The sequence below is a fragment of the Perna viridis genome, chromosome 11 (assembly GCF_037379345.1).
Source record: "Perna viridis isolate PV_CMFRI_1.1 ecotype Kerala chromosome 11, ASM3737934v1, whole genome shotgun sequence".
In the NCBI taxonomy this organism is placed as follows: domain Eukaryota; kingdom Metazoa; phylum Mollusca; class Bivalvia; order Mytilida; family Mytilidae; genus Perna; species Perna viridis.
In genome coordinates, this window is record NC_142455.1 from 32282788 (window position 1) to 32301367 (window position 18580).

General features: G+C 34.4%; 2 protein-coding genes across 3 annotated transcripts; one reads left to right on the forward strand and one right to left on the reverse strand.

Moving 5' to 3' along the window:
- Positions 1 to 528: 528 nt before the first annotated feature.
- LOC148603754 (secernin-3-like) lies at positions 529 to 8763 on the reverse strand. The gene is made up of 6 exons (XM_088552558.1): positions 8625 to 8763; positions 5051 to 5194; positions 3643 to 3830; positions 3016 to 3221; positions 2165 to 2398; positions 529 to 1827 (listed from the first exon to the last, which is right to left on the reverse strand). Exons 2-6 carry the CDS (start codon positions 5189 to 5191, stop codon positions 1337 to 1339), a joined length of 1260 nt encoding a protein of 419 aa, XP_088408684.1. The 5' UTR covers positions 5192 to 5194; positions 8625 to 8763; the 3' UTR covers positions 529 to 1336.
- Positions 8764 to 10951: 2188 nt separating this feature from the next.
- LOC148603755 (uncharacterized) lies at positions 10952 to 17843 on the forward strand. Of its 2 annotated transcripts, XM_088552370.1 has the most exons (4): positions 10956 to 11101; positions 14551 to 14719; positions 15416 to 16772; positions 17198 to 17843. In XM_088552370.1, exons 3-4 carry the CDS (start codon positions 15446 to 15448, stop codon positions 17587 to 17589), a joined length of 1719 nt encoding a protein of 572 aa, XP_088408496.1. In that variant the 5' UTR covers positions 10956 to 11101; positions 14551 to 14719; positions 15416 to 15445; the 3' UTR covers positions 17590 to 17843. The 2 variants fall into 2 exon arrangements, with proteins under 2 accessions (XP_088408495.1, XP_088408496.1); XM_088552369.1 differs by lacking the exon at positions 14551 to 14719 and having other exon boundaries at positions 10952 to 11101.
- The last annotated feature ends 737 nt before the right edge of the window (positions 17844 to 18580 follow it).

Sequence of the window (18580 nt, forward strand, 5' to 3'; positions counted from 1 at the left end):
ATTTTATCACTTTAATGAATATTGTGTGTTTAGCTGTGTTAGTATAAGTAAATGTAGTGTTTTTAATTAGTGAAAAAAAAAGACCAAGAGATAAAAAAAAATAGTTCTTTATAGAAATGATACATGTACGTGTTCACAAAGAAACAAAGTCATAGTTGATGCTGTATAAGAAATTGGTTCCAAAAAGGGTCAACCGTGATTATCATGTCAATACAAGACAATAGCTTAAGAGTTATACAAATTTATCTTGTAAAAAATTAAAAAGATGTATTAAAAAAAGGGTATTTGAGTTAAAAATTCTTAATCCATTGGTGTTGATGGAATACGTATAGTTTTTGTCATGTAAGTGATAAGAATAATTTTAGTGAACCCGTCTACAGCTTTTAGTTGGTTGATTAAAACGTGACCAGTGAAGAAATAGAAACAAGTTTTTTTATGTTGAAAAAAGAACATCCTGTTATGTTCAAGATTTGCATTTCCATAATTGTTTTTTCTCGATTTAATAGCAAACAAATCGGAAAACATTCATAACTTTAAATATTTACTAAACAAAATATTCCATTTAGCTTAATGCTAGTGCATGATATTGCAATATATACTGACCGCTACCTTTGACCAATTTAAAAATCATATACATTAAATCCAGTGTAACATTTTCCCAAGTCTTTGCCATTGTCAACACTACATTTGATGAATTCCTAGTCAACACAATCTTATGCAAGAACAAAAAAACAAATATTATAATCTACATTTTACGTGATTTTGTAAGCATGCCTGGGTCGATAGTTCAAAAAGTAGATCGATCTGAACTTTGTATCCATCGTAGAAGGTATTAAAAACAATTTTGGTGTTAATCATATCTTAGGAAAACAAATGTGAATCTGTGTTGGTCATCATTTCATTATTCATCGACAACATCACTGTCAGATTTCTCAGAACAATTATTGCCTCCCGGCTAGTTAGCGACAACATCACAACAGTACTGTAGCTTTGCAGTAAACGTTTGCATATTCTAAATACAGAGTTAAAACACGACAACTGACAGTTTGTACATGTATTCAAAAGATAAGTCCATTTAGTATTCTGGAAACAATTTTAAAGCCATTTAGCTAATCTGGTTATAAAACGTGCATTGTACATCTTTTGTTAAAATGTTTACTGTTTGTCAAAATCTTGGCTTTTCCTAGTTTGTCAAATGTTATTTTGTACATTAGGGTTAATTGTGTAGTTGCGGTACAATCTACAGCAACAAAATCGAACAAGCAACTGAACATAATGACGAATCACATTTCCATGTTGAACACGAATCTAAACCTTTCTTAAGTCCGGGATCCAGTTACTTGTAAAATTTGACTTCAGACTCCGATATGTCTTTGAAAAGATCTTGTACATCTCCCATACTACTGTCACTGAAGTTTTGTAGAAACTCTTGCATCTCCGAAATACAGTTTTGTTCTAACTGCTGCATTGTTGACAGTAACCGTTGGCCACCAGAATCATCGCTTTCCATCTTTGGCCGTGCATGCTCATGTGCAATATAAAGTGGATGTCTTCTGTCAGAATTCGTTTGGATACTGGCACGTGCTCTTTCACCACTAGATGGCGAAATTGTTGCTTTACCTATGTCGACTGACGGGCAAAAAACAAACGGCTTGAATACGGATACCACGGGATTTGGAGTCGCGGTAAACCAATGACAATGTGGAATATTGGACTCAAGTGACAATACTGAAATCTGACTTCCAGTGGTAAGTAAATCTCCCATGAAGTTTATGCCACAAACTTCATTCCGTAAAACTTCACGCATGCATTCCATGTTAAATGAACCTACGAATATAAGAACAAAATCAATATAAATTGCTACTTTTATGGATAGTATTGAACGAAAAAGTAATACATAAAATATCATTCGGCTGTTGCACTTCCGGGATCAATTTTATTTAGATTTTTGTATGAAACTGGCACTCATCACTCTTGATTTGATTGGTTAAAGTGGTAGAGTTTCTTAAATATTGAATATTGGAAGGAATGTAATTGTTACGTAAAAATATAACACAAAGACAAAAGAAGCTTTGTTTGTTCAGTGGGTTCTACACCATTAGTGTGATTTTTTTTCGGACTGCTACTTTTAAAAATCTTTAAAACTACAATCGTTTGTACCTACCATCTTGTGAGAAATTTTTCATCAACTTCTCGCCTTCAGCTTGTCTATGTTGAGGCTTTTGAATATCTGTCAGAGACAAACCATCAAATTCGTCGGAGAACGCTTGGCAAAAATTGAAATTGTCGCTCCCAGCTTTCCAGTACCCGGATTCTGTCGCTTTCTCGACGACACCTGGGGACAACTTATCGTAGTTATCCTCAATACGGAGACAACTCGAAATGTTATAAGATCCTTCTGTAATATATAATTGAGCATATTTTTAAAAACTTCTAGAAATAACTCACAATAGGATTTGGGGTAGTTTTTGTGCTTATTCGATGTAGCAGAGTTAAAAAGTGTGATTGCAATCAACGCTCCAATTTGTATTTGCTTTGTTTCCTAATAAAGTAAAAACATAGGCAAGGTCTTATTTTAATAAACAATCTAAACTTATCTTTCTTAACGGTCATTTTCGATCTAAGCTTAAATGTCTTTATGGCATTCATATTATGAGATGCATGTAGAAAACAACCCGATTTCGTGTAGATATTAAAGGTAAGGAGCTTGGTTTGTCTACATGAACACAACGCATGAACCTACTAGTATAATCAATGTTTAAAATTAAAAAGAACGACTTGAAAACATGGGGGGTCAGAGGGGGAGGGTTTCCCCGTTTTATGCTTGAAAAGATTGATTGCTCTTTTTCAAATTTCATGAACCATCATTGTAAGCAAATTTAAATTTAGAAATTCCAAAAACAATTACTTACATGTATCCCTTTTAAACACCTCCAATATATTACACTCATTGTACAAACTGTATACATTTGCGAAAACACAATGAAATCACCTTTGTATATACAAGATACGTGCCTGATATTCGTTTTGCGGCCCAAAAATCTCCTGCTGTTTCTAAAACCCAGGCCTCTGTTGTGTCTACAAATAGAAAGGTTGTATTATAAGACCACTGTCCAAAGTTATGGTCTTCACTAGTAAGCCCACACTGTCCGTGTTTACCAAGTAAATGTGTTACAGTATCAAGCGCCTCTTGAGCAGTGCAGCACCGTTCCAATCCTAACCTGAAAGAACAAAATAAATGTTCACTTACATAAATGATTAATACAACTTCAAAACCCAGCTAGCCCCGGATTCATTTAGGCTACAATGTCAAATGCAAGAAAAAAGACACTTACTGGATTTATTTGTAAAGGAAGTGGCAAAACGTGAGAATGGCCTTTTGAGCTATAAGTGTCGTTTCAACTGTTAAATGATCATAATAAAAGCTAGTACATTATACTAATATCAAATGTCATCATTTCTTTTCTGCTTCTTTGAGGAAATTAATAAGAAAATATAGTATAATTATTTTCATGATAAACGACAAAACAAGAATGTCCATATCAATATCTATATGAATACGAGTTTTACAATCCACTTAAATACTACTTGTACAGTTAGTATATATGGGTTACAACGCTTGCTCGTTCACCAGAAATATACCTTACATAGTCAACGCCTAGCAACTTTTCACTGTGGTCCCCTTGGTGACAAAGCTTGGTCCATACTGCAGTACATCCGATACAGAGCCCCTTATCGTTGGCTCCCATTTCTGCACCCCATGTCCATGCTGCCTTACTTAATATTACAGCATTGGTCTTTTCAACTTGGTCTATCTCCACGAGAGTGCACTGTGGATACGATACTGACACTTAGTTTTGTAAATATTTCATATCAACGAGAGACCATTGATGTAATCTTAATAATCATGTTGCATTAATTAATGTATGTTAAAATGTTAAGAGAGCATGACCACATGATAAGGCCTACTTAATTAAGCACGTAAAGCAGGGCATTATCGATTAATTGATTGTCCTTGTGAAGTGTTACTGCCTTCAACATTGATATTTGCCCTCGCCTGCGACTCGTGTCATTATTGATCACGTGTTTTGATATCAAAGTTTCAGGCAATATTACTTAAACAGTCAATTTATCGAAAATGTCCTCTTTATAAGCAACTATTGTATAACTATTGATAAATGTTACAACGAGATATATCTGAACGAAAACCATGTAGTTAATTAATGATGATCAATATTCCATCGAAAAATGTAGCAAAAAGAGAAGATTCTCTATCTCTATATTTTCACCAAACCCAGTATAAACTTATGGAAAACTCGTACAAACTATGTTTCAGTTATAGAAACCAGAACAAGACATACATGTATTAATATAGCTAGATGTCAATCCTTCTTTATGGTCACATATTTAGGGTCATTGCGTTTACATGTAGATTTGTGGGCGCCAAAGTGTATTGTAATTAAGTATACATTTCATGTCAATCAAATTATCTTAAGTCGTAGATGGAGCAAAACATTTGCATCTGTTTGCTTAAAATAATTGTAAATTAGAAGATTGTACACATGAGTGACTGTTATATCTGCCTAATCAAAATAGGCTGGCTATGTTTTTATAAAAAAAAAAAGAAAAAGAAAAAAAAAACAGCACCTTGGTATTAGAATTTGTATACAGTAGTTACTCGATACACTATCAGTGACGGATACAGAGAAACATCTGAAGTGGAGGCACTAGAAGGTCCACAAAAAAATTCATGATTAATGCATTTTAATGCATGCATTTACTAAAACAATTACGATATTTTCATAAATTTTGCACATTCATAAGGGGGTCCGAGCCCCCGCCTCTCTTAGATCCGTCTAAGATTCTATAGACCCTTTCGTGTAACTCCAGTGTGGTCAATGAGAATATATAGGGTCCGTTACAGACACTTACAAACTACATGTAACCTGAACAGCGATGACTTTGGAGTCAAATGGAAAGGGATACGCATAGTTTCATATCAAATAAAGTTTGCATTTTTCGCAAAAAATTAAAGCATTCGAATACATACCATAACTTTTGTCCCCGGAGCATATTCATAGGAAGGATAATAGACTACTTCTTGAACTTCAGAAGGAGGCCGATCTGAATTCTTACCAAAGATCACACAACCAGAAGTAGATGGTGGAAAAGCTACAAATACGTCAGACATTTTCTACAAAAAATGACAAAACAACATATATAAAATAAAAAAAAAATACTGTACCGATCATAAATATTGCAAATTTCGATATGCCGTACAAATGTTTCAAGGAGTAAACTCTCATCATCAGCATTAGAATCAAATACATGTATGTAGGAAGATTAATTATTATACTTGGGGTACTTAAAACCACAACCATCGAAATAGGAAGTCAAACTCGAATCATGATAGACCTTTATGTCAGATTCATTCATTGATGCCGTGGTGAAGTTTTTGGATCTTTGACATACCATACGTATTTTGGTTATATTTGCCATCATCCATCTGATATTAACTGGTAAAAACACAATTAAGCCTAACACATCTTTTTATTATCTCTTGTTCATTTTGTTCATTTTGTTTCCACCTAGATCTGATTTCAACAATTTCCAAAGTACATAAGAATTGGTTACAAAGATAATTTGACTCCGAGTGTAATTTTTGTAATTTCAAAGGACAATTAACTACGAAATGTTTCTCAGCATCATTTGAGTTTGTAGAATGTGGTAAACATCATTGAAACCTTTCTTTATTATTTAATTGTATCTTTCATTCCTAATTCTAAGACCATGAACACTAGCTCTCATTTTACAAATAGCTATCCTTTCACAAACTTTTTAAATTGATAAATAATTAAGCCCTCTTCACAACGTTAGCCTTGTGATACAAATAATATTTCCTTCCGATAAAATATCTGCTCTTGTGTAACCATAATGATTCATAACTTTCACAAAGCTTGCATTTTGCCAACTTACTACATCTTTAGAAGTAATTCTAGTGATATATCTATTTAGACACACAGAAATCTATTATGTACAATTTAATATTAGAATCACTGTCTTATTACACTTCTCTATACCAGTAAATTTAACCCTGATAATGGTCACATCGATTGTAGCATACCAAAGGTTAGTAATTACACCACTGAAATGTTGTGTTGGCTATTGATTTTCATTGGAATGTTTTGAATGAGGAATACACATCCTACGATTCATTACAAATAGTATAAAAACTGTTTTTTGCGATTTTTCAGTTTAATATCCTAAAATGCCATAACGAAGTATAAGCAACATATACGGTCGTATCTCCCCATCATATGACAGTTTAGTGGAATAAACAGAAGTGTATCGTCACCTGTAGAAGTTGCAGTCACAATAAAGGCAAAGCAGGCCTCAGAAAATAGGGTCACATCAAAATTTCAAAAACATTAGTACATCCCTTCCATTAAGACAATTAATTAGATCCCCTGCGAAGAGACGGACATTTAGTATACAAATTACGTGTATGTTGGCCCAAAATCAGAACCCCGATTGACTCTTACATTTACTGATATACATGTAATAGAAAGCAGCTTGTAAGAATTATATAATCCGGAATATCAACGGGCGATTCAAGGTTTAACAGAATGCAGGCTTTCACTATAATGATCAAGATCTGTATAGACTAACTGACTTCAATTATTTTATCTTCAATTACTTTTTCCTGTTCAATAATCGTTGAATAACTATTCAAAGAAAACTCGTTAGTTTCGAAGTTTTGTCGTTATTATCTTTTAACAAGATTGGGATGGGCGTAGCTTAGAAAGTGAATTTTGCGTATTTGTGGATTAACTCGGTTCCAGTTTAATTCTAATGCAACCTAGCTGTTTGAAAACTTTTAATGTCTTTTTTTTTCTAATTTTAATAATATTATTAAACTTGTGATTTTAAAGACAGATTTTACACAGTATAAATTATATTCAAATATTGATGAAATAATCGGTTTCCAGAAATAACAATTGTGATGTTTTACTGTCTACGCAAAGGACAAGGATTGTGTGTAAAGTACTCAAAGTGTAAGTCTTTCTAAAAATCAGGCAAAATGGGAAAAATCAGAAATACAAAAACCCACCGAACTGACAATATCATTTCACTCAAGGATGATCATCTATTTAAAAAAAAACACTATTTAGTCTCTGTATCACTGGATTTGTTAAGAAATATTTCAATAGAATGTTAGATCATGAAACTATAACTCAATTTACCACAATGATATGGAAAATCGTGTCTTTTTTCCTTGATTCTGATGGTGTAACTAGCCAAATAACTTTCATAAATGTTGTTTTTTGTCTTACATGTACATATGTACCATGTCTCACTCACTGCCTGCTTCTTACAGAGAATGACACTTAATATGCAGACGAAATGACCCATGATTGTATTCCCATTGAAGAACGTTGTTGTTTTGTTTGTTAGGGTTTAACGTCCGAGCAGCAATATTTCAGCTATATTCAGACGATGAACATGAAATGGATGATAAAATGAACATGAAATGAAAAAAAAAAGGATGGGTCACAAGGATAATAGGGTCGACAAATTTTGATTGCCACTGGGAAAAGGGGGATGGGTAAGGTCGGGCAATTTAGCCTCCTGTGGCGGAGCGCAAAGGTTCCTACTCCTATCGAATGCCACAGCGGGGTTCTTTAACGTGCGAGGAACGTGGCATCTTTCCAAACAGGTGCACCACTATGGTTTGCGGTCAGGTTTTCCGTATTATAGCCTGATAGGTTTCTGAGCACTATTTAGTCGCCTTATACGACAAGCTTAGCGCTGCTGCAGGCCTATTCTTTTAACACCCGGACCTGCACGGGGCCATTGAAGAACGAGTTGAGTCTGTAAGGCAGGGAGCGGGTATGTCACATTCTATGTATAGTAACAATACATGTAGTTTCGTTTTACCTGACGTCATACACGATCAATATCAGTCGAAATAAGTGATTTGCAATTTAAGCTAAAATTAAACAAAAACCAATGGAGATTTTTATGTTAATAACTAATACATGTATAAACATTTTGTGTTTTTAACATAATGCTACTTGGATCAGCTTTACATGAACGTTATACAGCTCATTACAATTCTACTTGACCAACATAATTCATTCATACTTAAAGCTAAGACATCTTGTATTGGTGACTTCTGTAGAGTACTTACATATATAATGAATTGCGTAACGTATTCCTAAAATAAGTGACAAAAAATTTTTAATATATTCATAATGGGCAAGCAATTTCCATCACCAAATCGGTAGATCTAATGCATAATGTAACATTAGCCCAAACAGTCCAAGCCTTGAAAACATCCCTATTCGGCAATACATGTATATATGGACATGCAAAATTATTCTGTATATAAAACAGCATACTAAGGGTACGATGGTTTCACAAAATATATCAAGTCATAATAAGCCGTCATCTTAAAGTATTCATGCAAAAAATCGATAAGTATACATTTAAATTGTTGAATACATGTACATGTATTAAATAGGAAGCATCTCCATAATATTGCCATTTACGCAGCAACACATTTATTGTGACAAAATTCAAGATGAATCCCAACAAGAAACAATCTAGTCAAAAATACTTACCTTTACTTATAATATTAATTATCTCTTATCATAAGGTTATTCTCCCTGTCACATTTTCTCTCCAGTTGACGTCTGCGCAGACGAACAAATCGATGACGGTGTCTGTTGCTACATTGAACATGTGTTATGCGTCTAACAATTACGCTTAGCTAACTGGGATGATGCCAGGATCGTTAAAAAGTTAAAAACAATTGATTAAGTCATTCAAGATGCTTATTTCAGTTATCTTTTATCTATGTATTTTTTTTATCTTTATCTTTATTAATTATACGATGAGAGAGATAACACAATAATCTTTGAAGTTAACAGGTTTGATTTATAATGTTCAATTTATTAGCAGCTGATAACATTTGCCAAATTTTGTCTTCGCAGTTGAAAAAAGATATCCGAGCTAGAATTTGATCCTTGTGTATAAAACCGTGACAGGCAATTCATTTTGAAAATATAAATTATAAATAAACAAAACAAAAAGTGTTGATATTTTTATTCAATTCAATCGAACGACACTGCATATACTGACTTTCTGTCTACATTTTGTACCTCAAAGACGCTGTCAATTTCGACTTCCTCTAATTAAAATCGACTAGAAGGGCATTTCTATACTTAAATCTTGGCAGCAGTACATACTCATTATGACTGCATTCTTTCTTTAAAAAACCATCTCGGCTCGGTGGTTTCTTGGTGTGACTCTGGAGGTCGTGGGCTCGATCCCCGTTCGGGTCACTCAGTAGTTGCTTTTCTCAAAGCACGTGACATTTTGGATAAGTATATTGACGATTGGTTGGATCGGAGTAACAATATTGTGTCTATGTGGGGTAACAGCTGCAGACCTTTCTGTTTATTCATAAAAATCCGACTCTGCGTGTCGAACTAATTCAAATTATTCAATTCAGTCAGGTCAGTTGATCAAACGTATTTGTCCTGAAATGAATGGAATATCTTCTACATGACATCGATTACTCTACATCTATATACAAGCAAGACTTTCAAAGCTCAGTTCTGAATTCCATAGAATATTATGTGTCTTATTATATAGTTGCATTTACAAATTGTCTTCATGATTGCAACAATTGAGTATCAAAACATAACTTAATGTAAAAAATATTTCAAAAGTGATTTAAAACAGTCAAGCTAAAATCTTATAAAGGATTCGAAGTCAACTTGCATTAACATGCTAAATTGTAAAATAGTGCTCATATTCAATGTATACTTATATAATTCAATACTATAGCTCAACAAATAGACAGCAAGTTCGTTAATATTTAGCATCGTACATTTGCGCTTAACCCAAGCAAAATTTTGATGAACATTTTTCAAATTGCTTTCAGGAAAAATTTGGAGCCTCGGAATTTGACCCCTTTCCCCTTTAAACATCTCTGAAACCGTCACAATCATGTGGTACTTCTCGTTTTTTGTGTGGGAAATGAGGTGGAGGTTGTTCATGTGAAAGCAACAACTATGTCAATTTTGAATCCTGTTTAAAATCATGTAAGGCCGGATCAATTTACTCTGAGAAAGAAGGGTGTCAACCGGAGTTCCTCAGAAAAAGGACATTATATGCCATTTTTGTCAATTTTACACATGAAAATGTCAAAGAAAAAGAAAAAAAAAGAAATGCAATGATAAAAGAAAAGAAATAAAAAATAATAATTAAAAATGACACAGCTTCCCGTTTGATATTATGTTATCGATGTGCAAATCTATTCCCCCCTTCAAATAACGAAAAATAACAATTGAATCTCACCATTTACGAATATAAAAATTTATTCTCCTACAACTTCAAGGTAAACATGACGTGCCATTTTATTGCCAAAAAAAATGTGTCCGTTAGTCTGTCTCTAAATGGTTTCCAGGTGACAACTGGACACAAGATTGATTAGCGAAAGTCAATACTTAGAATACAGATCAAACTTCGATTTTCTGCACAATATATTTGTATCCCCACGTGTGTTGTTCTCGAGCTGTTGGAAATTAATTTCGCCACATCCGGCCGTTTAATGCTACAATAGCATAATAATTTTTAACTTCGAACAGATAAACAATATTTTTTAGCACCATTCCATCTATAGTTCCCCAGTTTTGCCATTTTCAACCTTTGTCTCAGTAGTACTAGCATAGGAGCCTCAAATATTATCCGACTTGACTCCCTTTTTTATTCAAAAACATTGTTTGCTATTCAACATAAGGAAAAATAAATTAAAAGTCTACTCGCATGGATTCATTAATAATCGTGACCACATTTGGAATAGTCGAATACATACACTTATGTACAGTATTTATTTATAGAAAATAAGAAGTCACGTGATGTGAACAGACCTGTATTATCGACCAAATATTAATAGTATTATCATAATGTGTGCGCAGCGATGAGCAGGATGTGACGCCGGTTAAAAATACACACGACCACAATGCACACGACATCTGTATATTTATGAACGATATTCTTTGCTGGTCATTTCCATATAATATTGTACAAGGTAAGATACATTGAGATTCTTATTATTTATGACTGCATATTTCAATAATATTGAACATATTCTATGAGTCGTCCTCGCTGAGCAGGACGCAAGGTGTACACAATTGTCTGACCTTGTTGATCGATTTATTCAGCCTTTTGATTTTTAAAATAATGTGAAATGGAATGTGAATGGACGACCTTATCCAATAAGCACCTTATTTTATCTAAATGTGTGAATTTTGCAAAAAATGGGGGGAGGGATTCTTTCTAATTGTTGACACCAACTGTTAAAATGGTTATCGATTTCTACTCAATCATTGTTATGGATAGGTTTATGAATCATATTATGTTTGGAAGTATTGAAAAGTGAGAAATGCATGTACGTAAAGTTAACTCACCGATAACAAAATGATCTTGAAAAAAGATCTTAATTAAAAGGGGTCTATTTCCCCTTAACAATTTTTAGAAAAGTGAATACGCACCTTATCCCCACCCCTTCTACCCCGGCTGTTCTCAACTCCTTATCACAGGGAAAATAATTATCTGCTAAGTCATGTTTCTCTCTTAATTATGTTTGAAAATCATGTGGATACAAAAATATGAAGGAGTAGAGGATCGGAAATGTTGGTTTGAGAGAATACTTAATTATACGTTTTGAAAAAATCAAATTCATGTATGAATTAAAAAGACTTATGTTTACTATACATAGTTTTTATACGCATGTGTTTTTAAGAATTATTTATTCGAAAGAAAATCATGTTTGGCATGACTGTCCTAAGTTCGTAAATGAAAAACAAACAAAAACAAAACAAAACAAGACAAAAAAAACCAAATCAAAAATGAATACTAAATAAAGAAACACACACACACACACATATGAAAATTTAATTTGCATTTTTTCCTTTGTTTGTTTGTTTTTCTCATTGTTCTGTGCATAATGCATTCCATTCTTACAACAAATGATTTGATATGATAAGAATAGAATACCCACTTAGGAAACCCACATGTACTTAAGGCACTCACATGTTCTTTTATCACCCGCATATACCCACATGCATTAAGAGCACCCACATGTACTTAGATCACCCACATTTACTTTGGACACACTCATGTATAAGGACACCTTCATGTATAAGGCCACGCACATGTACTTAAAGCACACATATGTGATAAGAGTACTCACCTGTACTTAGAACACTCATATGTACTTAAAGCACATACATGTATTAGGACACCCTCAAGTACTAACATGTACTTAGAGCATCCACATGTAGTTAGGACACCCACATGTACTTAGTGCCCCACATGTACTAAGGGCAACCATGTGTACATAGAGCACCCGCATGTACTTAGGACACCAACATGTACTTAGGACACTCACATGTACTTAGTGCACCCAAATGTACGTATAGGACACCAAAATGTACTTAGGACACCCCACATGTACTTAGATCACCAACTTGTATTAAAACACCCCCATGTACCTAGAGCACCCACATGAGCTTAGGACACTCACATGTACTTGGAACACCTACGTGTGCTTAGAACACCCACATGAGCTTAGGACACCCACATGTACTTTCAGCACCCACATGAACTTACAGTACCCATATGTACTTGTACTTGCAGCACCCACATGTACTTAGGAAACTAATATATACTTAGAGCACCCACATGTACTTTAAGTCGGTCTTTCAACCGAAACCTTTGTTATCATTTTTATTTGGGTACAGGGGCGGATCAAGATTTTGAAAGGAATCCAGAAAAAGGGCGTTCAAGGCTGTATATTATTTGCTTTTATCCCAAATTTTGCACGAAATTTACAAAAAAAAAAATTCTGAAAGATGGATGGGGTGCCGCCATTATGACGTCCATCTTATAAATGTTCGCTTGATAGTTAAACCTTTCATCTCAGCAAAAAAGATTAAAGGTAATAATGCCTTATTCTCTTTAAGAAAATTGTGTACTCAAAAAATGAATAACCAGTTCCGCAATAAGTGCATAATACACCCGTCCCCACTTTTGTGCAAACTGAACAACCACCACACCTTGTAAACAAGAAAAAAAAGGATTTAGTTCATAAAGATGTACAGACATAGTGATCACCATAAATAACAAATCTGAAAAGTCTGAAGCATTTCAAATAAGGCATATACATGTACCAACCTATTTTATGTACAACTGCAAATAAATGTGGTCGTATAGATAATGGTATTGTACTGTCGTTTGTCGTCGTCGTCCTTGTCGTCGTCATGGTCCGATGACACTTGATTTTCGTTCGATAACTTGAACATTAGTTGGTTTATCTTTTTAAAAATTCTTACAAGTTTTCAATCCACAAAAGGACGTTGAGTATTGATTTTGGGGATATGGTTTCAACAGATTTAAAAGAAAGGACCAAAACGGGGGCAAACAAACACAGAAATCCAGATAAGAATGGATCAAATGAGTGAAATCGCCCTTCATTTCTCAATAATATGGGATGAAAACATATATTTTATTTTCTTGACTAAAATATCACTCCCTCAATATGATATTAATTGAGTAATTGATAGTATGCAATTCATACAACTATTATAAGTTTTTTTTTTCATGTTAAGACATATGAAACACATTAAAATGCTATCAAATTATCAAGGAACAAAAACAGACTAAGTAAAGCTCCTACCAAACACACTGTTGTTCCTTCGTCTTTAATCAAAAATTGCTTCCTTGAGCAATATTTTTACCCTTCAAATCTTTCTTAATGGTATTTCAATTTTTTTCTGTTGGATTTTAAGACTCATTTGATGATCAAACATAGGATTTTTGCCCATTTTAATTGAGTAATTGCTCTCTGGAGCTCTGCAAAAATACGCATTGGATAGGATTTAACTAAATAACTCCAGTAAAGTAAGGGATGTTTTACATGTATGATATTGTTCTATAAACAAAGTCTTGTTTGAACTAGGATTTTTTTTGGAATTAAGTAAATACGTAAGAAATAAAGTATGAAATTTAACCTTCCAATGGGGGTTAGTCATAGTTATGACTAAGGGGGTGGAGATAGTAAGTTTTCCATACTTTTTGTTATCCAACTAAGGGGTTCGTTTCAGAAATTATTTAAGTCAATTTCAATTCCAAATTCAAATAAAACAGTGTTCGTACCACAATGGACAGACTGGTTTTTAATTTGGGAGTTTTGACTTGAACATGTTAAACAAGCCTTTTCCTTACATGTATTACATGCATGTATAGACAACAGCAATGGATCCCTTTGAAATTGTATTGCAAGGTGCCATACGGCCAACGGGTAAGGTTGATTTTAGTGGTTAAGACTTGAACCTTTTTGGAATTACGGGCCAAAAGGGGGCCTAAAACAAGCATTTTCGTGTGTCCAGACAATGGCTTGAGTAAAAGTGAATGTATCGGTTTAAAATTGCATTACAATGTGTCATATCATTAAAGGAAGACTGTTATTTTTTTAAGGGTTATGAGTAGTACAGAATAAGAATAAGGGTCCAGAAACAAATTTCAAGTTTGAATGTGCGTCCATACCTACTCCAATTCCTCAGGGTAAGACCTCTGTGGTCGTATCGAGCTGCGCTCTGTGAAGTATTTTATGGACGTTTAAAGAAAAATAGTTACAGGTCCTTAGGTTAGTATAATAAATTATAGTTTAAAATTTGAAACAGTTCAGGTAAGGTAAGCTTTCTTTATGACCCCCCCCCCCCCTTAGTTCAAAAACTAAGAAGTCCTATTCTATATATTGGCCAAAAAGGATTATGCATGTCAGATCATAATAGTTACAATGTAACAACTTTGTAAATTTTCAAGGAAATAAATGAGTGTTCTCAAGGTATGGTGCGACATGTGATAACTACTATTTTTAACATTCAATGGTAACTCCAGAGAAGGAAATCAAAATGTCACCCACAATTAACAACACCTTCGAGCAAGAAGGAAAGCAAATGTGTGGAGTAGGCGTTTTAAAGATATGGCGCGACATGTAAAATCTTGATTCTTGCTTTAGACTAAGTCCGATCTCTGAAACTTAACATTGAATTTTCTCAAGAAGCATACAGATCATTAGACCAGCATTACTAAATATGTGTAAAGGTTTATTGAACAAGGCTTTCTCAAGTTCCATTGCAAACGTCGGCTGGACGGACGGACAGACATACAAACGGACATGTTCATACCATTATAAACACGACCCGATCCTTCTTTGACCGTCGTATAAAAAGGCAAATATCAGATTTTTTAAACTTTGTGCTATGAATTCACATGCTGGCAAATATGCATGGTTAACTAAACCACTTCACAACTTTTTAAATTAGAATATTGCTTCCAGGTTCTGTCTAGTTTCATACTGCTGACAAACATGGCTGGAGGAGGCAATGAGTGTCGCATGTACATTCAAGACAATACGTGTTGCCAGGACGCCGGTAAACAAAATTGTCATTATTTCAATGGACAGAAGATAAACCATGATCCGCCATTCGTAAAAGAAGAACCAACGGACCAATATCCTACGGAACCTGGTGAGACAAGCGATGACAGTACAGAAATGACAAATGGTGGACAAAATAGCATCTACGACAACCTGTTCTTAACACCAACAGTTGATGAAAGTCAGGAGGGAGATAAAACCGTTTCTGGTGGAATATTATTGAATAAAATGATTGAAAGAATGTGGGAGAGTGTCTTGTCTAGAGATAACTGTACGAATGAACACCATTTGGATTACACGTCTCCAGAGAAAGGGACAATTAACCAATCAGAACTAGCCTGTGACAATGATTATTCATACGATACGATGGAGTTGGATAAGCCGGAACAAACAATTAACAAACTGGTCATCAAAGTTCCATCTCCGAATAAAATATATAGGAAGCAAAATTCACAGCAGCGATCTCAGACTGGTCCGGACCCTAAGTATGAATACTTTAATAAAAATATTGAGATTTTCAAATCGAATGGGCCTATGAAGATTAAACCGAGGAAACCAAAACTGAAAAATCTACCGACGGGAAACGAATTAGAGAAAATGTTGTTTGTTGAAAATGACGATTACGTCAAAGAAACAGAACAACAGGAAAAAGACGAATACACAAAAAAGGGATACGCCAAGCCGTATAAATGTGATATTTGTAAGAAACTGTTCAGCCAAACTGGCCACCTGAATCGTCATATGCGAATCCATACAGGAGAGAAACCCTACAAGTGTGATGTATGTGGGAAAGAGTTCAGTCAGAGTGGAGATAAAGCGAGACATGAACGTACTCACTCAACATACCGACCATACCAGTGCTTCATCTGTGACCGAGAATTCAACCAGACGGGTCATTTACAGCGCCATTTGGTTATACATACAGAGCATATTGTGTACAGAAATGACGGAGAATTCGACGAGGGACTTTCTCGACAGAAATATATGGAGGCAAAAGAGGCTGCGCTCGATAAAACCCAAACTTGCCCGTTGTGTGGAAAAGTATTTGTGAAGAAGTATCTTTTCGAACGCCATGTTCGTTCCCATACCGGAGAAACCCCATACAGATGTGAAGAATGTGGCAAGGCATTCACCCGTAAAGACCGTCTTTATATTCACAAACGGATACACTCAGGAGAAAAACCTTATACTTGTAAGGAATGTGGAAAAGGGTTCAATCAAGGCAGCCATCTCAAATCTCATCTTCGAACACACACAGGTACATGCACGTTCAACCTATTGTTTTGAAAGTTTATTGGTTTATTTATAGAAAAAATGTAGATCATGCATATGTTATTCATATTGATAAATTATATCACTTCTAACATTTGTTGCATAGGCAGTCAGAAAACAAACTTTTCTCAATGTATGGAAACAAGTAAAGGGCATAGCATAAGTGCTGACTTGTGGTTCAATAGACCAAATTACGTGTATGTGACTCTGATTTTTGCTTTTAAACACACTTTAAGAAATTAATGATCTCATTCATTGTGATCGACATTTGCACTAATATACATGTACAGACAGTTCAGTAGTTCGTTGAGATACAAACCTATATATACTTAACGATACCAAATTACACACCCATCATGGCTTATATGTGCTTAGTTTTTGTTTACTTACATTTTCTCTCGTTTTCCTCAGGTGATAAGCCGTACGCGTGTAACCATTGTGGGAAAAGATTCGCACAGTCATGTGACAGGAAGAAACATGAGCGTATTCATACAGGTGAAAGACCATACGCATGCCCATTATGCGACAAAGCTTTCAACGAGAGTCAGCAATTATGGAAGCATTCACGCTATCATGACGAAGTAAAAGAGAAAGGTCAAAACTTTAAATGTCGGACATGTGATAGCCAGTTTGAGTTTTGTGCACAGTTTATTCATCATATCCGGGAGCACGAGAAAGAAAGATGCTCTGAAGTTTTCCAAGTTGGTGATCCGGGAAAGCTTCACAGCGATGTAGTGGATCATCTAACATTAGAGAAACGGACAGACGGAGAGTCGGAAAACTTTGAAGTAGGTGCTGGATGATGTATGACGAACTTCGGTGATGTTTAAATGGCATACGTGCATGGTGCTGCCACGGGGGAATTTATAAAATATTGTTTCTAACATACATAACACATAGCTAAAGGTTTTATGTAGTAGTGATTATAGACAAGAAAAAATCGAGCGAACTGATTGGCCCCTAAAAACAAATGATTATTATGTTTTTATTTTATTATTGTACATATATTGTATGTATGAATAGAGTGGTACTGATAGCAATGAATATTTTTCTTGTGCTGAAGTAGTTTAAATTTTCCTAAATTTTCTATTTACAAACAAAATCCTTGTGGATGGAAAATCTTTGAAAGTACACTTAAGATACTAAAATTATTGCAATTTTAGATTTTTCCTGACATCCTATTTAAGACTTGTAAAGGAGTCATCCTCTGGTAAGAATAATGGTTTATAGAGACATAAAAATCTTCCATACAAATTAGACTCGTGTAGTTTGCTTTGTGCAATTTTTTCTCTCCCATGGAAAAATTTGAGATTTACCCAAGCGTAAAATTATGTTTTTCAGCAGGGTAAAATTTTATTTAAAAATCTATATTGGTTAGAATTTGAGTCCATGGCTGAGTTACAACAATGATCAAATTGGAAATTAATATTTCACCCTAAACCATTTAAAAAAAGCAAATTTACCAAACGATGGTTTCTTTGCAAGTATTGACAAGGATATCAAAGACGAGACTATGGTATTGTGTTTCCAGCGTCCACGTTAAGAGTTTTCAGATTAAGTTTTCTGATAAGATAAAGGTAACAGATATGGTGAAACGCAACAAATGCACCATCGTATAATTCCTATAAAGTAATAAATACAGAGATCGGGAAAAGGTCAGTTTGATATGAACCATGCACTTATGCTATGTCAATCATATTTGCAATACAGTTGCTTTAGCATCACTCTACCAAATATTTATTATTTATCTATTTTGGAGCATATGCCCCGCAATTACGGTCTATTAACTTGAAA

Bases quoted from the DNA above. Each gene is read 5' to 3' on its own strand.
- LOC148603755 (XM_088552369.1), top strand. From the start codon at position 15,446: ATGGCTGGAGGAGGCAATGAGTGTCGCATGTACATTCAAGACAATACG. The intron at 16,773-17,197 runs GTACATGCACGT...CGTTTTCCTCAG, and splicing joins TCATCTTCGAACACACACAG to GTGATAAGCCGTACGCGTGT.
- LOC148603754 (XM_088552558.1), bottom strand. From the start codon at position 5,191: ATGTCTGACGTATTTGTAGCTTTTCCACCATCTACTTCTGGTTGTGTG. The intron at 3,831-5,050 runs GTATGTATTCGA...TCGTATCCACAG, and splicing joins CTCCGGGGACAAAAGTTATG to TGCACTCTCGTGGAGATAGA. The intron at 3,222-3,642 runs GTATATTTCTGG...TTGTTCTTTCAG, and splicing joins CTAGGCGTTGACTATGTAAG to GTTAGGATTGGAACGGTGCT.